Source organism: Condylostylus longicornis, unplaced genomic scaffold (assembly GCF_029603195.1).
Source record: "Condylostylus longicornis isolate FDR11 unplaced genomic scaffold, ASM2960319v2 ptg000028l, whole genome shotgun sequence".
NCBI lineage: Eukaryota > Metazoa > Arthropoda > Insecta > Diptera > Dolichopodidae > Condylostylus > Condylostylus longicornis.
In genome coordinates, this window is record NW_026577997.1 from 5,390,104 (window position 1) to 5,412,597 (window position 22,494).

The 22,494-nt window shown below is 21.8% G+C and overlaps 1 protein-coding gene across 1 annotated transcript; it reads left to right on the forward strand.

Annotated features, from left to right (window-relative positions):
• The first annotated feature begins 472 nt into the window (after positions 1-472).
• LOC129607663 (septin-1) lies at positions 473-19,523 on the forward strand. Its single transcript, XM_055518804.1, has 5 exons — positions 473-922; positions 18,147-18,339; positions 18,411-18,666; positions 18,745-19,110; positions 19,186-19,523. The coding sequence occupies exons 1-5, from the start codon at positions 896-898 to the stop codon at positions 19,415-19,417; spliced, it is 1,074 nt and encodes a 357-aa protein (XP_055374779.1). The 5' UTR covers positions 473-895; the 3' UTR covers positions 19,418-19,523.
• Positions 19,524-22,494: the final 2,971 nt, after the last annotated feature.

Below are 22,494 nucleotides of genomic sequence, written 5' to 3' on the forward strand. Positions count from 1 at the left end.
TAAGTACTAGTATTAATTTTAACATAATTTTTTGACATTGTCAAAATATACTTGAATTACTTTTTGAATTGAAGTATTTTTAAATTAGTCGCGACTTTATTATTTACCTGAGTTAATTTTTGTCGAATGAAGCATTTTCGCATTTCTAAGTAACTTAAAATTGCAATTTACAATGAGAACAAGATATAAATTGTTGAATGAACTGTCATGCATTTCGTTTTTTATTTTTATAGCAAAATGACATTTTGTAATTAAAAATTTCTCCTTTTTCGTTTCGGCTGTCATATTTCATACAAATTTTAATTTTTGTATTTATTTAACACAAGAGGGAAAAGGAAAATTTATTTTCTGTTTTCTATTTAAAAAAAATTTTTTTTACCAGTTTTTATCCGGCTTTCAAAAGAATAGCGTTAAAAAAATCGAAGCGTTGTTTACAAAAAATTTAAAAAGAAAAAAAAAAAATAAAATTGTGAAAGAAAAAAAAGGAGAATTATAAAATAATTTTTACATCGTTAAAAAATTGAAAAGAAAATTCAGATTTTCGTGAAATTTATAAAATTATTTTTAATAAGAAATTACCGATTTTTTTCTATAATAAATTTAATGAATTCACCTCAATCACCTTAGTAATTTTTTTACCCTACATTTTATTTCTCTTTGAATACGTAGAGAGAAAGGAAAAGGAGTTTTTTTGTTTGCTTTTTAATCTTAAAATATTTAAATTTAAAATATTAAATTTAAAGTTTTAATATTTGAATCAATAAAAAATAAAATATAAAACATAATTTTGAAAAAACAAGAAAAGAAACAAATAAGGTAATCTTTCAACTGCCAGGATTTACATATTTTTTTTATATTGGAGTAAAAAAAAAAACCGGACGAACTTAAGTGTGAAATGTCGTCAGATACTGCTGCAAAAAATGTAAGAAAAAAATTGATATTTTAATGTACATATTTATATAATATAGCATTACATTTTGATACACATGCATGCATACATACGTTCTATATACGTATAATATCTTTTATATACATAATATGTACATACAAACATTGTGTGTATATTTACAAAGATTTTTATATTCATTTCTTTACTTTTTTTAGTTTGTTTTTGCAATTTTATATATTGTACATATGTACATACCTCTGTGTAATATGTAAGCGTGTATGTACATACTTGATCAATGCTAGTTAAAAAGATACTTTTTGTTCCCCCAAAAAAATATGGGGGGTTATTTGATTTTTTTTGAAATAAAAATTAATATTGCCAAAGAATTCCTGTTTGTAGGCGTTGTCTGGTCTTAATACAAGAAAAAAAAAACTATAAGAATATAATAAATAGCATATAAAAATCAGCCAGCAAAGGAACAGAGAAAAAATAAACTTAAAATTGCATGTTAATACTTTTTTTTTTTTTTTTTTTGGATTTTGTGGAAAAATTTAATATTTCTATATGCCATAACTAGATGTACGTATTATATTATGTACATATTTCCACTTTATTTATTTTATTTCATATTTAATAAGCATTTCAAGGGCGTTGTCGTTTACGGAAAACAGAAAGGATATTAAATTTAATATTCTCATTTTTCATTACATTATATTGTATAGACCTATATGTACCGAGGTAATATACATATAACAATAAGTATACTTATTTATTAAAATCGTTCCTTCTTATTCCACTTCTTATAATTTATAATAGTGTTATAGATATATTGTACTACTGCAATCCTATTATAATTCTAAGTAAATTTGAGGACATTCAATTATGTACATATGTAGGTATAGGTAATTATTGGAAGAATTCCTCGTATAATCAATAAAATTTAAGGATAAATTAATTTAGAATATCATTTAATTATGGTATTTTAATTTCTAAATTTTTACACGTCATACTTATCTCTAAAAATCTTCTTTTTAAAGTTGTCTAAGTATAGAGTTAATAGATGTTTTAATACTTAATATTATTTAATACAATATTTTCAAATATTTTAAATAAGAACACATTATATACAAAATGATTCAGTAATTAGTCCCTTAATATATACCATCGTTTTGTATAGGGTATAAAAAATGAGTAAAATTTTAGTTTGGAACTAGATGCAAAATCTAATTCAGAACAAAAATTTGGAATGTTTTCTGAAATGTAGGAATTTTAACAAATTTTCATGAATTTTCAATTTGCCAAACTATTTTTTTAATTTTGCTTTAAGCGCTTCCGAAATAGATAAAAGCAGTTTGGGCAAACCATTTTTGAAAGGACTAGATCAGGGATGGGGAACCTTTTCTCTATATAAGGCCAAATTTTAGTCAATGCAAAGTCAATCAGGCCACAAAGTTTAAAAAAAGTCCAAAGGTTATAAATTTTTGCTTTGTGTAGGTTGATGAAAACAAAATTATGTCAGAATATAAAAAATAACATAAAACAGTTTATTTCATAAATAAAAATAGATAAGTAAGTATGTACATTATTAATAAAATAATATGGTTCATTATTTCAATGACTTTTCTGTGATTGTTTGTTGCTCGATAACAATTTTATATTTGGTTCCAGCCTCGTTTGGCAGCAAAATTTTAACTTTTAAGAAATATAAGAAATAAATTTTTTTAAGGACAAAGGCCACTAAAAAACAGTTAAAAGGCCGCATGCGGCCTTAAGGCCGCAGGTTCCCCATGCCTGGACTAGATTAAAGGAGCTTAACTACAATATCTATATAACTAATATTTTATGTAGACCTACAATCTATACCTAATTTCAGAAACACAATCATTTAGTGTTTAGAAAAATATCAATTTTTTCTTCTATATTTTATTAAATTTTTAGAAACTTTAAATTATTTTTTTTTTTACAAAAATTTTGCACAGTTTCGTATCGTAACCTTTAATTTAAAACATTGAACGTTAAAAAATTTTCAATAGTAGGTACATATATAGGAGATAAGTAAAGCAAAAAAAAAATAAACCATTTGTATTTAAAAATTTTAAAGGAATATCGTATTTTTTTAATGAATCACCCTGTATATTTTTAGTACACATTTTAAATGAATGCATACATAATATCGCGCATTAGGTATTCAAGTGAATATTATCCATAACTATGACTCATAATATTTTCATGCAACAATCAATAATTACACATACATATAGGTAAACTGTTCCATACCTAGTTAAATTAATTTCAGACACATGCATTTTATAATATCAACTTTATCACCTGCCTACTCATATATTTTTTTCTCTTATATAATTGAATGTAAATAGCTTAAACTAATAAAATTTACATTAAGAAATAATACAAAAAAAAAATATGAAATTTAAAATTAATATTAAATTTATTAATTTTGTTTTGGAAACATTTTTTATTTCTTGCTTTTTTTTATCATAAATCCATTAATAATACACTGTGTAAATTATTTCTTTCATCTTTTTCTTTTAATAATTAATAAATAATATTGTATACAAAGGCATTTTGTTTTTTGTTTCTTCTATGAATAAAAAATTTCATGCATTCTTGCATCCATCTGTTCTTGAGTCATACAAATTGTTCTTATATTAATGTAGGTACCTAGTTCCATATCAACTGTGTACAAGAGGAATGAAAATTAAAAGCAAAAAAAAAGATGCAAGAAATAAAATATGACTAAAAGTTCTTCAATACTAACCAGAGAAAACAGAACGACTATAATAAATTAATAAATTAAAATATAAATATAAGATTTTTAAGATTGTAATTTTTCTGGATGCTAAAAAGAAAAATTATAATCTCTTTAAAACTTCTATAAAAATGCCATAAGTATATTTGAATTTAATATAATTTTTCTTTATATTTGCTTTTATTTTTAGTTTATTACTCAAAAAAAAAAATTTCTAAGCCGAGTTGAAAGAAAATTTATTTTAAAAAACATCTTTTGTATTATATAAACATAGAAAAAAGAAAACACAAAATTATGCTATTAGAGGGGTGTAAATTGTTTACAACATACTTAAAATATTTATGCATGAAGAAAATCATCTATGAAAAATATGAGAAACAGAATAGAATTTGTTGTTTCTTTAAAAAAAAATAAAAAAACTGTAATGTAAAATAATTATCAGACCGGAATGAATTTTAGAAAATACAAGGAAAAAACCAAGAAAGCAGAAATAAAAAATAATCATATTTTTTTTTTCTTAACAGCCTTAAAACATTCGATGACATCCAAATCGTATCAAAAGTTGTATATTACAGTTTATATATCGCACTATTATAAATTTATATTACCGTAACAGTACTTTGCCGGTACACATGAGCTAGATATCCCCGTAAAATATTAAGATATCCCCATATTACCGTAAAATATTAAAAAATTCGCATCGAACTTTTCAGAAAACGGTTAAGATCCCTGACACTAGCTTCCATCAGATCCGTAATCCATAAAAATTTTATAATTTAACATTTTGGATCACTATTCTTGCATATTATTTATAACATTTAAAAAAAAAATTCTGGAATTCAAATCAAATCTTATTTTTTGTTTTTAATAATCACATTTCAAAAATGATCAGCTGTTTTCAATTTAAATTGACAATGTCAGCTACATACATATTAATGTTTTGACTAATCAGTTTTACTAAAGTATAGCAATTTAAATTTTTAGATGAATGGCTTGCTTTATTTGCCTTTTATTAAATATTTCGAAGCAGTTCTAATGTTTTAAACAAATTTTTAACATAGTTAATATTTTCTAAATCATACAACTTTGTAAAGTTTGCGTTTTACTTACAATTTGGATGTCAGAGATTATTAAAATAATTATATTTTATTTAAACTTGCTTAACATCTTTAAAGAGATTTTGTGAAAAAATTTTATCATAAACAATTTTAAAAGCATGTTTTTTTTATTCTACTGTAATTTTCCTTTTTTTTTTTTAAGAAAGAAAGAAAGAATGATTATTGTTTGCTTTATTTTTGATTTTTTAAAAATATAAAAAAATTTTTATATACAATATATATGTAGGGATGTAACTAAAACGAATGTATTATGCATTAAGTGCTTTTTTACACTTTGTTTGATATTAAATCACATAATATTTTTCATAAAATAAAACAAAATACTTATATAATAAGTACCTACATAATTATATACTTATACATACATATGTAAGTAAGTAATAATAAAATTTGTTATACTTACATACCTACTAACATATTTCTGTTATTTACCTATAAAAATAATATTGGTCAGTAGCTGATGAGGAATAAAAAATAAAAAATAAAAATAATTATTGTTATGAAAAAATAATTTTACCATTATTTTTTCTAATAGATTTTGTAAAAATTATATTAAAAATAAAATTGCAATTAAGTACATACTAGCCCCTAATGAAGTCATTTTCATATTTCCTACAAAAATTTTGATATTTTTAGAATTTATATTGTTTTATTAAAAATGCTGATATTAATTTTTTAAATTAAATTGTAAGAAAATTATTAAAATTTCGGATGTGGTACAAAAATGTTGTATAAAAAGATTTTTTTTGAAGCAAGTTTCAATAAAACAAATAATAAACAAGTACTTAGCATATATGTAAAAGTCTTTATGAAAATTTTAGTGCTAATGCTATTCTAGACTTCTACATTTGCACATTGCTTTTTTTATATCTAGTATAGTAACTAATTAAAATAAATTTTGTTTATTCAAAATTAATAATATTTAAAAATTGAAATTATTAATTAGGGATTATTTTAAATTAATTCAATTAGAAAGCAGTTTCGTAGAATTATTAAAATTAATTGTATTACAAAATATTCTAATTTTACTACTATAATTAAAGTGAATATATTTTAATTTATTTCTTAATACAAATATTTTTAGTATTCTGTGAATGAAATTTTCTATTTAATTGAATTAAATTGTGTTGAATGGGCCTGATTTTCTATTTCGCCATTTTACTCGGAAAGTGAGAAGCAAGTGAGTAACTGTCATATACTTGTATAATGTAATTTTCGAATGAGAAGAATTATTTGGTATTGAATATCTCGTTTTTTTTTTTGTAAAAAGCATACAAAATTTATTCACTTTGTTTTTGAAAGTGAGACGTTCAATTCACTTTGTTTTTGAAAGTGAGACGTTCAATCGATAATTTGAGAAAAAATGCAAAAATCCAATTTAAAAAAATGACTAATCTTATTGGAAAAGTAAAAAATCCATTAGAAATACTGAAAATTCTGATTTGAAAGTGAATAAAAAACGAGATATACTCTCAGGCTGTAAATGTAATAAATAATTAAATCTTTAAAAATCAAAATAGGAAAAAAAAAATGGAAAAATGCCTAAGAACTTAACCTTCATTTTAACTTGTGACATTTAAAAAACATGAAAATAAAATAAGTATCAAGAAACTAATAAGATTTTCATAATATAATTCCAATAAGAATTTAAGTAGGTAACTAAAAATGGCAAAATAGATTTCTTGGTATTTATTTACAATTCTTATTATCACTCACTTCTATTTTGTATTTTTCAAGTACATAAAAAAGTGAGATTTTTGCTTATGTTTTTTTATATTTCATATTCTTTCTTACATAAGTAGATAAGTACGAGTATATAGGAAATTATTACATTTTCAATTTCATACAACAACATTATTATGGTGAAGTGTTTACATGCATATTTTATAAATAAATAAATAATGATAGAAAAAACAAGGAAGATAAATGAAATAATAAAGGAATAGAATAAGGTATAAGAAAACGCTTTACATTCAACATTTAAATTGAAATAAATGAACAGAAAAAAATTTATGAAATTTTAGTGTAAAAATTCCAAGCGTACATAAAACGTTTTTTTAGTATATTTTGCTAGTGCAGCAAATACCCAAAATGCAAATGGGTTTCTTCTTCTCATAACATTTGAATTCTATACAATCTGTTACAAATATTAAGAACTCTTTTATTATTAGAATCGAAGCACATGTACATATATGACAATTTCTAATTAATCCTGCTTGGTTTATTTATTAGTTTTCATATTAAGTTTAATGAAATTCTCAGCTTTACTTAATATCAAATCAGCTTTAGAATTCAAGAATTTTGTACCAGAACCGAATTGAATCTAAATATTATTATTATTAATTTATTTAAAATATAATCTTCTAATTAGATTTAAATACACAATTCCTACAATTCGGAACCAAATTACTGTAATATTTATATAGTATTTGTTATACATATGTATGTATATAAATACTAGCTATTTAGCATAAAAATATTATATAATTTAATTTTTGGGGCTTTTAAGGATTTGGCAACTCACTCCTCCTCTAAAGCATTAAATAAAATGTTTAATGGGCCGTAAGCAAACCATAATTCATAAACTACTTACATATTTCGATGTGTCACGTTAATACACACTTTATTATGTACTTTCAAATTGCAGTGCCGAATTGAAGTATGGGAACAGATTTGACCATTTAATCCATTGGAATTTTTATTTTTTTTTATGTTAAAAGAAATTTGCTTTTTATTTTCTCTAAATTATGAAAATTTAGTAAACATTTAATATTTTTATTCTTCTTTCTTGTTTTTAATCCTCTTTTACTTTACAAGTTTTTTCATATCACTTTTAAGACGAACGATTATAAATTAAAATTTTTCTGGATTTTATAACGGTAGTTTATAACTGCCTGGCTGGCTTAACTTGAAACTTTACAAAAAAAAAAAAAAAAATTTTTTTTCATATTCTTTTTTCATTGTTTCTTTTGTGCTTATTTTTTTTTTTTATTTTCTAAATTGAAATAGAAAGAGATGAACGTTTTTCATTTTAATATTTTATTTAAAAAATTAAGAATGTAAAAAAGTTCTGCAAAAAAAAAAATCAATTCCAATTTTTATTTTTATTTTATTTTTTTCTTTTTTCTTTAAAAAATTATAATCTCACTTTAACTGTAAAAATCAAGTATGTAGGTAGTTTATGGTTAAAAATATTTATGGGGTGAATAAACGGGGCAATGTTCCCGATACAAGTGCATATAAACATTAGTATGTACAATATACATTTAATATGTACATATATACATACATACATATTTAACGTAAATTATGAAAAGTATGTACAAATATGACTGTAAAAAATAAATTGATACATGAATAAATTTTGAAAAAATTGCACATTTCCTGGAAGGATGCACAAAATATTAACCCCCCATATCTAAGTACATACGTTTAAATACTTAATAATAAAAATGTATGCATACTTACATGTACACGAAAATTTATAATTTATTTTTATTGTAGGAAAAATGGAAATAATATTGCAATTTAATTTTTATTTTTTTTAATTTTAACTATGTAAGCGCATGGTTTTGCATTATTGTTGTGCGGCTATGTGTTGATATTCAACACTGCATTCTTATACATGGTGGTAGCATACATACATACATATTTTTTTTTGTTGTTAAAAATAAAAACCCTTCTACTGTCCAAAAAAAACTTTTTTTTTTTGTCAACAGAATTTTTTTTTTTTTGTATTGTGGCTTACTTACTAATTTAATGTAATCACCACAAATCGGAAATTTAATCTACTTATGAATATAGTCACATTTTAGCTTTCTACATAAATAAGTGTATAAAGTGTTGTATTACAATAAGTCATTGTAAAGCAAGCAAGCGTCATAATACTACAAAAAGAAAAGGAAAGAAAAATACAGAACAATGTGGTTTTGGTTTTACTTTCCATTATTTTTTAATATTTTTAGTTTTTAATTTAAGGGTTTAAAGTATGTAGTTATTTTTTATGTTTGAAAGAAATAGAGATTTAGAGAGGGAAAGTATATTATAGCTTTGTAGGTATTTATTAATTTTTTACCGACCGTATTAAATTCAAAAAGAGAGAGGAATAGGTATTGTAATCTAACTAGATTTCACATGTCGTTTTTTTTTTTTTGGACGAAAACGCTTTTCTTCCGTGCCTGATAACCGTAAATATCATAAATTAGTTTATTTTTTCTTTAGGGTCCATTATCGTACTATCGTTCAGTACTTTTTGCACTCATGCTGATCCAAATTTCGGTTGAGTATATTTAAAAAAAAAATTATGTCTGAGTTTAAATTTTGATATTTTATGAATTTTGTTAAATTTTGGGGATATTTTTAAGTTTCAGTTAATGGGGTGCGTCTAATATGGGACGACGTTTAAATAATATGTATTTTCGGATATGTGTAAGAGAATTTTTCAATTAAAGTTTACTCAAAATTTTATATTCCAATCTGATGGATGGACTTAAGTGATTAATATTAAAATTCTGTTTGGCAAACGAATTAATTAAACATGGACGGCCATATTTAAATGAAATTTTTTTTCTTGCAATTCTTAAAGACTACAATATAGATTTATTGGAATTTTGATATACCTACTCATAAAATACTAAATGCGGTCGATTATGTGCTGATCGTGCTGATCACATCAAAAATTTTTATTTTGTAATGTGTTACATTTGTAGTTTCACAATTAAATTTACTAGAAATATTTTGTTATAAAAAAAATTAGAAACAATAATTTAGGAAAAAAAAGAAATAATAAAAATTATTACATGGTTTTGAAAGTTTTATAGCTAAGTAAATTAATAAGTAATTGCTATTACTTATGTTAGTTATGCATAGTGAAAACTTACACAGAAAATGCTGTTCTGCTAAATAATTATGCGGCTAATTATATTTGATGTAGAGTTAAGTGTGTTAATAATGATGTAGTTACGTGTTAAACAATAGCTTTTTTGAGATTTAAATGAGAAATTGAAAACTTTGATTATAGCGTCTTGCTTGAAAATTATATTCCAAAAATAGGCTAAGTGATGCTTTATTTTTTTTTTGGAAGAACAAATTAAAATTTACAATTGAAAATGTAAAATAAAAAATGTGGGATAAATTCATTTTAATTTTCTTTTGATAATAGTTTAATTATTTGGTCAAAGAAATATTTCTTTGCACTGCAGTCTGCACTTTGTGTGAAATACAATAACTAAGTGTTAATTACGAAATTCTTAAGTTTTTAATGAGCTAAAGTATAAGGTAAATTCTCTTTTGTTAATTATGAGTACACTTTATAGGCTTCTAAGCTTTGTGAACGATAAAAATGATTTTTTTTTCGATGTAGTGTTAAAGGGGTCTTACCCTATGGGGTAAAATGTTTTGTTTTAGTGTGGTGTTTGTTATTAACTTCGAGAAATAAGTTTTAAAACGCAACTGTAATGAGAAATTTTAGTTAGAAAATGAATAAATTTAAAAATTTTCTTGCGAATTCTCGAATTTACTTTCAAAATTAAAAACAAATTTTGATTATTCTTAATTATTTTGTCTGTCTGTCCATTTGAAAAATTTTTAAATTATTTACTAAAATGTTTAAGATTGGAACACGAATAAATTTTATTGGTTTTTGATCTAAAAATTTCAAAATATTGTAAAATAATCAACAGTTGTATATTCTTGGAATTTGATCTGAAATATTTTATAAAACTATTTAAGGTTTAAAGCGATTTTTTTCAATTTTAATTATTGAAATGACTTGAATTAACATGGAATTTCATAAGTTTTATTTGCTATTTTATTTTAACAAATAAATCTTAATAAATTCTCTAGACAGTATACTTGCTTGTTATATGTAAGCACGATATACGTATATTTTATATTAACTATTAAAAAATATTATTTTTAAATTAATTTGAGTTATTCAGACAATTAAATTAGAATTCTTAATAGTAGTTCAAGTAAATTTAAACTAATAAAAAAATTTTTTTTTCGTTTTCATACGAGTAATAGAATTAAAACAGAATGAATAATCTGTATAATAGGTATCTGAAGGGAGGAAAAATTGATAACAAATTTCAAAAGTTTTCATGATTTCCGGGCGGAATTCAAGACATACTTATTACACTTTTAGTATTTATTTAAATATTTGCAATTTCCTGAATTTAAAATTGAATGTTTTTTGTTACGAAAATATTTGAACCGCTTCAATTTAAATTGAAGCCACTGAAATTCTTAATCTGATAAATAATTATTGAATTTTTAACTAAATTTATTCTGATTCTATTTTAGGTATAATTGAATTAAGTAAGTGATTCTATAACGATAGAAGCAAAATCTAAGGAACAAACCGTTTTTAAATACCTACATGGCAGAATAAAATTTTAGCTGATGGCCAGTGTAAATTCAAGCCATTTTTATGTTTGTACAAATGTATAGGACAATATTGAAGATACATAAAATTAATGAATGTATTGCTTATGTTATAGTAAACATCCTCCATTCCAGTGAAAATAATAAATATATGTAATATAAGATCATCTGAAAATGTAATGGAGAAAATTCTTAATGTACAAATATAATTTTACATTTAAATTTGAACATTATAAACGATTATTGATAAAATTTTTGTCAACATTTAAGATATTTACTTAAATTAAAAAAATTTTTCCGATTCATCCCCTTGTAAAATAAAATTTGTATATGTATATAGCTTTTTGTTCATATAACATTTTTCGAATAACAGGCAATTATCATACTTATAATTTGATAATTAATTTGATTAAGCAATTTGAAAATTTTAAGTACTGTTGTATTTTTTACATTATATATACGTAAACATTTTATATGTATATGTAATTAGATGCATAACTACACAAATTTGTATATTTTAGGTCTCAAATTAAGGTCAAAATAATTATTATTTTTTTTTTTTCGTGCCTTTTATACATAATGTTATACGAGTATGCTCGATTTTGTTGATGAATTAAGCAGATGATTGAAATGGGCATATTTTTTAATTCAAATTTGTATAAGCTGGTATTAATTTAATTTTCATATTTTTATAATTTTATTCAGCTATTTTTTATATATACTTTAATTTTTCATGCGGTATATTGTTCAAATTATTGCTTAATATTCAAAAATATTTTCGATAAGTAAAATATCTTAAATAAAAATTTTGAAAAATCATAAGTATTACATTTCATTTACATAATAAATAATAATTTAATTAATGAATAATAAGTATTTAACTTTTATTTTAAATATATTTTTGCGAATTGTAAGATGATTTTATAAGTATGAAATCGTATTAATTAATAGGCTGTTTATTTTTGCTTGCTAAACACAGAGTTTCATTTTTATTTTTTAATTTCTTATCTTTATTAAAGTGACCCAGTTACTTGAATGCGTTTAATAAATATGTAATTACTGAACAATTGAATAAAAATTTACAATTTCTTGCTAAAATTATACAAAATCGAGAAAATAAATAATTATTTACTGAACGCTTTCATGAGATATTCATTAAATTCAAGAATTTTTAGGAAATATTTGAAATTTTTAATTCAGCATCATGAAATTTAATTTTCTTATAAAAATAATTTGTATTTGTTAATAATTACCTTACTAAAAGTTTTTAATTTTTTTGGTTTGTTGTAAAATTTAATGTTAACACTAAGCCAAATTGCAAATTTTGTTATATGATCTGAAAACTAAATCATTTAAGTGTAGCTTTTTAGTAATAAAATAAATTATTTAAAATTAATTTTGTAACAAAACTGATGTATGTAATTCAAATTTTTATACATGACTTGTTCCATATTTAAAACCCAATGGTTTTAATTTAATAATTTAACTTAGGAAATTTGAATTACATAAATATGTTAATATTATTCAATTGCATATTTAAAATTTACTAGAAATAAAAATACTAAATTGAATTAGAATTTTCAGTGAGTTATTTTCCCTCTTATAATATTGAATAATATTATTAACCCTTTAAAATTAAATAAAATAAAGTAAGAATTGTATAACGCCTTCTATTCTCAATAATCACATAATATGTACTTAAATAAATTCTTTTTTTTATGTCTTCCATTTTTGCATTTAATTTCTGTTGTTGCCTCTATATAAAAATAAGTGCGTACAACAATAAGTACATTTTCTTTCTAATATTTTACCACTTATTCTTACTTTATACAAAATTGATTTTGTGTCCTTTAGTTCAAATAATATGAAATATACTTAAGTATTTCTTCAGACTATAGTAGAGATAACAATATTATAGTACTTTAATCCTTTTTTTTTCATATTTTTAATTTCTTTTTTTTTGTGTTTTATTATTTTCACGTTCAAATAATATATATATACTTAAATATCGTTGTTATATTACAAACATTTGATTAAAATTATAATTATCTTCTTATAAAATACGATTAAACTCAAATACTTACTTGAGTATAATCCATTGAAGTGCATAAAAATGAATAAATTTTGAATTAAAATATAATTTGGTTTTATAAAACAGCACATTTTCCATTAAATAATTTGAGTGGCTCGTTATTGGACATATCATTTGAGTGTTAAAAACAAACAATGTTTTATTTTACATGATTTTCTCAATATCATAATATGTTAACTAATTGCATACATTTAGGATGATAAATAAAAGTAAAAGGAGGATTAAATTGAAAAATTTGTTGATGGATTAAGTGTATAAACAATATTATGCATGTAATTTTTAAAAGGAAGACATTTTGATTAAAATTTTGGAAAATTATGGAGTTTAGAAGAAATAATTTCTTGATAATTGCAATTTTATCAAATTAGAGTTTGAAATTTTGCTAATATTAAATTGGAAATTATAATTGAAATTGAAAAAATTTTTGATGGTTCCTCAAATTGTCAATAAATTGTCAAAAATTATTTCTTTACACGATATTATTACTATAGGAAAATTATTAGACCATTTTAAATTATTTCATGGAAATAAGTAGGTTCCCCACGAATTTACTTATATGAATTTTTGTATAAAATTTCACCTTTCAAAATTAAATGATGTAAAAATAGAACAATTTTTTTTTTATAAACAAACGAGTAGACTACATTAAAATTAATAAATAAGTAAATTTCTTATTCTTTACAAATTTGTTGGGAAATGTTCTAAAATATTCTCTATAGTTACACATTTAAATATTTATCTATCTAAAATAATCATGAAAATGAATTAAATAAAAATATAAACGGGTGTGACTTTTTAAATAAAAAATTAAAAAAACAAAGCATGCACATACTTAGGTGTGTGTAAGTATTTACATATATATATATATATATATATTCTCTACACATGTACATGTCTATATGGTGTTATTATATATGTATGTATTTATTAATAATTAAAGTACAATACATGATTTTTTACCGCATTTAAATACAAGGTACAAGCTTGCAATTTAAATTAACTTTCTGCTGAAAGACAATAAAGAAAAGAATTTTTTTTTTAAAGATTCTTTTAGATAGAGGTTATGTGTACTTAAGTATGCGAATAAATTTACTCTTAAAACATTATTATGTATGTAAGTATGTAGAGATATACGGTGTATGTGATCACTTAAGTAGTATTTATAAGAAAGAATAAGGAAATTTTTTTGTTAAACATTTTAGAATAATAATAATTGTACATACATACATACGTACTCATAATAAGTATATATACATATTTGTAATGATTAAAATCACCGTAAGTACACTTCCATACTTTTAAGAAAAACAAAGCACAAAAAAAAAAATAAAGACATACTTAAAATGGTTTAAAAAAAAAAAATCATACTTTCATCATACTTTCTTACTTATGCATTATGGAATTTTATGAAATAAAAAAATTCACAGTAAATAAAAAAAATTTTTTTTTGTTACTTAAATAGGAATAATAATAATGTATGTAAATACTTATATATACTTAAATGTAGATGGGGTCATAGACAGCCTTTTATATACTAATGAACTAATAAACGTGTCAATTATGCGTTATGCATTTCAATTACTCTTAAATAAAATAATAAAGAAAAAAAAAATGAAAATATTTTTGAATTCTTTTCTGATTTCGTTCCGTTTCATTTATTTTATTAAATTTATTCTTTCTAAAATATATTGTAGGTATATAGTTAGGTAGGTATGTAGGTATTTTTTTTTTGTAAATGTACAAAGTGTTTCAATAGATAGGGTGAAGGTTAAAGAATTGGGAAATTTTGTCAGAAATATGAAGTGGATTTCTCAAAAAAAAATTAAATTTTCTGTGGCGACTAGAATTTTTATCTAATAATTCTAGTCACCAAACAATTTTTTCTCACTCATGTTAAGAAAAAATTATTTGGTGAAAAAATTTTTACTTTAACTTGCCAAAGTCATAATTTATGAGTACTATTTTTTATTGATTATTTTTTTAGCTTCATTTCTTAATGTTTTTTACACATTTTACCTAAATATGTATAACAAAATTTTCGATAAACTTACTACTAACGCAATTTACTATCTGTGAATGTAAAGACCACATTACTTTCATTTATTGCTTATAAATGTATACTTACATTCATAAGTACTTACATACACATAATTTACTTACATAATGATTTAATTTAAATTCATAAAAAGAATTTCTTTCGAATTATACTCCGATGCCAGTTCAGTTAAATATACTTAAATAATTATTTTTGTATTTAAAGTTTCCTTACAGTTAATTTTGTTTTCGAATTTGATAATTTTTAAATTACAAAGTTTACGATCCTAACTCCGAATTTCTGTATATAAATAAATTTGTTAATTTTTCGATTTCAATGTTTCAATGTTTGCTCAAAGAAAATGTATAAAATTTCAATTTTGCAGCATACTGACTGAAAAGAGGGCTGCAAGATGTAAGAGACTGCAAATAAATTAAAATGAATCAAAAGATTTTTCCGTAAAACACTATTTTTTCCTTATTGACTTTTACTTCAAATGGAACATACTGTATTTTACACTCTTATAGGAATGCCTGCATAAGTAATAACTGATTTTTAGTAGATTTTGATGAGTCGCCTGTAAAAAAAAATATTTTTTTATTTTTAACTTTTCCAAATGTTTTTTGTGTACTTACAAAAAAAAATTTTTTTTTTTTATTAAAGTAAGTAAATGAAAGCGTTTTGTTAGCGCACATATACACACGTATGGGAACAACAATTTTAATCAAGAATTTTTTTTTTTTTTTTTATTTTCTTGTTTTTAGTTGCAACAGTTTTTTTATTATAAAAAACAAATATTTTTTTTTTAAACTAAAGAGAATTATTTGTTTGAAAGTGTGTATAAAAAGTATCTTTGTGCTTAAGTAGAAAGCAAATTTTTGAAACGCATGAATAGTTAGTCAATAATAACATTATTATCGAATATTATCGAAAACGAAAAAAAAAAAATACTTATGAACAATTCAATTAGGTTTACACCATTTAAGGGGGCACACATTTTTTTTTTAATAAAATGGGATGACAAAAAAATGTTATAGAATAATGACAATAAATTGACATTAATTTGATGGTGTGCATGTAATTGCAACACGCACAATAATTTTATATTATTGTAATAAAATGAGAGAAAGAGTGAGAGAAAGGGTAAAGAGAATAGTTTTATTATAAATATTTAAGTATTTCTATTTCTTATTAAATTAGTTAGGAAATAATTTGAATTCTTTTAGACTTTTCTAATTTATTTGAGAACGTTGTAATTAATAATTTTGATTGAAATTCCCGAATATAAAGAAAACTCTTTAAATATCTTATAAAAACGAAACAAATGACAAATAATTGATCCTTTAGAATGAATGATTTTCTATTTGCTCTTTTATGAGTATGAAATTTTATTCTTTACTACTTGCTTGTACAATTTTCATCACTTTGGAATGTAATACATATACTTCACAATATATGTATATGAGATTGAAATCCGAATAAGATTTTCTACATTGTTATGACCTAAAAACTTACATACAAACATAAGCACCTTCTCTTGGAAAAAAGACAATGTGTAATTACTCAAAATTGGTGGTGGTGATTGTTTTCAGCATTTATAAGATGAACATTATTTAAGTTTTCAAGTGAAGTGTGATTTATTAATAAAAATATTTTTTTTATTTTTCTATTTTCATAAATTTTGATACAATTGATTTTTCAACAAAATTTTTTTTACAATTTTATTGAAAAATGGTTAAATTTAAATTGAATATTTTATTATACAATTCAATTAAAATTCATTTAAAAAAATTAAATTATTCTGAAAATAGCTAGAAAATATAAAATTAAATTGTGATTGAATACTATTTGATACATTTATAAAATTCTTGAATTTTTTATTAGCTAGATTTTCAATTTGTATTCATTAGAAAATTTTCAATATTATTGTTTTAGTTTTAAACTAGCTGCTTATTACTGTACATTGTACACATAGGGTTAATTTAAATATGATTTGAAAATATTTTTAAATGCATAATGATAAATGATTTTTTTATATTTTGTTATATTGTTTATTTGTTAACAATATCGCTCATTTACTGCGACCATGACATAAGCAACAAAATATGATTTCTGAGTTTTTTTTAAGCAGAAATAAGCACTTAAAAAATTTCTTTTCTTGTGTAAAAACCACTAGGGTTTTGTGTTCGTACTTATGTTATATGTCTTCCTGAATTTCAACGAATATCATAATCTTTCATCATTTGAAAATATTGTAGTTAATTTTTATATTTGATGACAATTTTTCCATTTATACTTAACATTGGACCTGTTTATACGAGCATTCATTGAGCGTAAATAATAAAATAAATTTTATTTGTAGACGAGAGAGTATGAAGAGCTATTTGAAACAAGTATTAATGATTTTTAATTTTTTTTGGGTTTCATTTTGATGTGTTCAAAATGTGATTCATTTTGTCTAATAATGTTACCTACCAGTTTTTGTTTGTAACAGAATTTCAAATTATTACAATTTATATAATCGAAATAAAAATGTTATTTACTTTTTTTTATCATTTTTTTTATTTATATTTGAACTCTTAATTTCGACATAAGGTAGTTGAAATATCTTTCACTTAAGTGTTAAGATTAGATTAAACATTTATTGGCTATCATAATAAATAAATTAGTAAACCGCAATTTCCGGATATACTTAGGCAAATATTGATTAATTACCGTAAAGTAATAAAATTTTGATAAAATTCTAAAATAAATATAAATGTACAACATTTTGTAAATAAACATAAAATGAAAACAAATTATTGATTGGGTACAAAAAACTTTCTTTTTTTAACATATCTTTTTCTTTTTTTTTCTTTTAGTTTTCGAGCCTTGAAACTCCTGGCTACGTTGGTTTTGCTAATTTACCAAACCAGGTTCATAGAAAATCAGTAAAAAAAGGTTTTGAATTTACATTAATGGTGGTTGGTGAATCTGGATTAGGAAAATCAACATTGGTGAACAGTTTATTTTTGACAGATTTATATCCAGAAAGAGTTATACCTGGAGCTATTGGTAAAAAAATTTTTATATAAGCATTAAATGTAATAAAAATAACTTGTACATATTTATTTGTAATATTTTAGAAAAACAAAAGCAAACAGTGAAATTAGAAGCATCAACAGTTGAAATTGAAGAACGTGGTGTTAAATTACGTTTAACTGTTGTAGATACACCAGGTTTTGGTGATGCAATAAATAATTCAGATTATTCTGCGATATTAGAATATATTGATGAGCAATATGAAAGGTTCCTAAGAGACGAAAGCGGTTTGAATCGACGTAATATTGTTGATAATCGTATTCATTGCTGTTTTTATTTTATATCACCATTTGGTCACGGGTATGTTTTTTGTTTTTTTTTATAAAATATAATTATATAAAAAATTATAAATAATATTGTTTTATTTTTTATTTTTAGATTAAAACCATTAGATATTGAATTTATGAAAAAATTACATTCAAAAGTTAATATTGTGCCTGTGATTGCAAAAGCTGATTGTTTAACTAAAAAAGAGATTCAACGTTTAAAAACTAGAATTTTACAAGAAATTGAAGAAAATCATATAAAAATTTATCCATTACCAGATTGTGACAGTGATGAAGATGAAGATTATAAGGAACAAGTAAAACAATTAAAAGAGGCAGTTCCATTTGCTGTATGCGGTGCCAATACATTATTAGAAGTTAAGGGTAAAAAAGTTCGTGGTCGTTTATACCCATGGGGTGTTGTTGAAGTTGAAAATCCAGAACATTGTGATTTCATTAAATTGAGAACAATGTTAATGTATGTACTTTAGTTTTATGTTTAATAAAAAAAAATATTTTATAAATTTTAATATTAAAAATTTTGAAATTTTAGTACACATATGCAAGATTTGCAAGAAGTTACACAAGAAGTTCATTATGAAAATTATCGTTCTGAACGTTTGGCAAAAGGTATTAAAAATGGTATTAAAAAAGAAGCAACTGATAATATTGTACCAATAGTTACATCTGATAAAGATAGAATATTACAAGAAAAAGAAGCAGAATTAAGAAGAATGCAAGAAATGTTAGCGCAAATGCAAGCAAAAATGCAAGCGCAACAATAAATATTTACTGAACCCATCCAAAAATATAGAATTAATCATAAATTTCATATTATATTTTGAAATTAAAGTTACAGTTCATATTAAAAAACAAAACAATGAAAAAAAAGAGTAAAATCCTATCCACATTTATATTCTGATTTATATTAATATGTTATATGTAAATACATACATAAAATAAATTAGATGTGTTAAAAAAATGAATAACAAAAATTAAATTAAAAAAATTTGTTTATATACAAAAATATAAATAAAAGTATAAAATTCCCTAAAATTCTAATTATAAGAAAATTTATACCCTTTTTATCGTAGACTGTATTATAAAACAAAATTTACAAACTAAAAAAAAAACGTATAAAATAAAAGTTAAAAGAATTTTTGTGAATTTTGTGTTTAAATAAATTTCTAAATTGAAAAAGAAAAATGAAACCTACATACAAATATATTGTGAAAGTAACTTAAAATAAATTATATGACAAATATTAAATAATAATTACTTCTAAACATTTTCTTTTAATATTTTAATATTAAAACATAGAAATATATTTGAAAAAAGAAAAATTGAATAAAATATCACTAGGTTATAAGAACAAAAATAAAAATCACAAATTATGAATTTCGTATAAAATAATTAATCATATATATTATTAATAAAAAATTTTTTTTGTAATTAATTATTTAGCTTTGAATAATTAAAATTTTGTAATTAGTATTTGAGTTTGTTAATCATTTATACAAAAATTTTTTAGTTATATTATTTAGTTTAGTTATGAGTTGATTTTTTAAATTTTATTAAGTAATTTAATGAGAATGAATAGTTTGTTAAACTGAAAACAAAATCAATAAATAAAGATCATTTCTTATAATAATAATAAATAAATATCATTTTGAATATAAAAATTATTGAAATTGCATAAGCATTTGAAATGTGTTCAATGTAAATTGGAAATTTGAAACAAATCATTTTAAAATCAAAAAAAAAAATTGATATTATGATTACATTTAAAAATTAAATAAAACCCAAAATAAAAATATTGTAAAAGATTAAATGAAATTTTTTAAAAAAAATTTTTATATAACAGCAATAACACAGCAAATACTAAAATTAATTTTAACTAATTGCAATTTTTTTAGAAAAAACTTAATCTTTACACTTACAATCAATCATAATTAAACATGGTGCCTATAATATAATTTATATAATATGAGCAAAATATTAAAAAAGAACTAAATTAAATGTTGTAATTTGCATTTTGAAAATTGCATATATGTATTCAAAATAAATTAAAGAACTTGTAACATTTTGTGACAAAATTTTGAAACATTTAAAAGTTCAAGATGGAAATATTAAAACAAATTGAGTTCATCTCATTCAAAAAATTTATAAAATTATATTCGGTTTTTTATTTTGAATTATTCAAATATTTAAAGTATTTTCAATTATTTTCTAGAATCTCATGAAGCTCTTTTAAATATCTTTCCCTTATTAACCAACTTTTTAATATGTTATAAAAAATTTAAATTTAATATAATATTATTTACTAAATACTAATATGTATACTATATTACATGTATATAAATATTCATACATAAATTATATGTACGAATAAAAATATAAAAGTAAATTTAAGTTAAGCTTTTGTACTTTTCTACGGAAAAAAAACATAAAAAAATTAAACAAAATTTAAAAACATGAACAATTTGATCTTGCAAAATATAATAAAATTTTAAAGTAGTTTTATTTAAATTTAATATTTGAATTGAATTTTGAAAATATTTAATTTGAAACAACACAAAAAAAAAAACTTAAATCGCTTTTCTTTTCAATTTGTAGTGTTTTAAAACAAAGAGTTGTGAATAAATTATATATTTTTGATTTACAAAACTAATGACTAAATAATTTAGGCTCAGTAATTATGAAAAAACTTATTTTCAACAAAAAAAAAAAACAATATAGATTTCATAAAATAGATATGTATATTTATTTGATTGCAAAAAAAGTTGAATAAATTAATATTAAGAAAATATTTAATTATAATTTCTGCAATGCATATACTACTTATGTATATACCAAGTATTTTTTGAATAAAAATTTTTTATTTTTTATTTTAAATTTTATATAAATTTCTTTTTATTTCAAAATAAGGATAAAATGGATACGAATGGTGAGCATTTTTTATAAAACTTCAAATATTATAAAATTTCTAAGATCAATTTCAGCTATTATGTGGTCAAATATTTGGAATTTTAATGATATTCATTTAATATTCTACAAGTAGAAATCTCAAGTTAAATTTGAAATAAATTCAAAATTAAATAAGAAGGACTTGACTGTTGAGAAGGCCTAAATTGTAAGTAACGAGCAATTTTTGCTTTGTACCATACTGCTTAGGTCGCATGTTAAATTCGAGCAACTGGCTTTCCAATGAGGAGTAATAAATTTGAGAAATACTGTTACTTATTTTTTCTTTTTTTTATAAACATTCTAGAAACAACCGATAGATGTCTCATCAATATCAAATTCACAATTAAAACAAATTTATTCACAATATCAAATTCATATGAGAATTATGAAAAATTTTTTTATTATTTTGAATTTTACATTTTTGCTGTCAATGTCAAAAAAAAATATGGCAAAATAAATTATAATATTGTCTTTCAAGTTGTCATTTTCTATTTCTGTTTTTGGTTTTAAATAATTTGACATTTGTACAAAGTTGTCATTCGGTACGGTGTTGTTGAATTGGTATGAATTGTATAAGCACGAGAAAATACATACCTTTAATTGGAATTTTTCGCAAATAAAAAAAATTATAGAAAGAAATTAGTGATTTTTTTTTCCTACTCGCGTAATATCAATTATATTTTATTTGAATTAAACAATTAATATGATTATTAAAAAAATAAAATGTAATATAAATATTGAAATAAAATTAAAGAATAAATATTTATTTTTTAATTAAGTGGTCTAATCGAATCTTCATGCTCTTTGAGTGATTAACCTTTTATGACATTGAAATTATAAATATTGTGGTGCTTAAATGTACAAAATATTTCTTATTTAATATATATTTAATATT

Coding starts and splice junctions, on each gene's coding strand:
- LOC129607663 (XM_055518804.1), top strand. CDS start 896: ATGTCGTCAGATACTGCTGCAAAAAAT. Junction 923..18,146: donor CAGATACTGCTGCAAAAAAT/GTAAGAAAAAAA, acceptor TTTTTCTTTTAG/TTTTCGAGCCTTGAAACTCC. Junction 19,111..19,185: donor AAATTGAGAACAATGTTAAT/GTATGTACTTTA, acceptor TTGAAATTTTAG/TACACATATGCAAGATTTGC.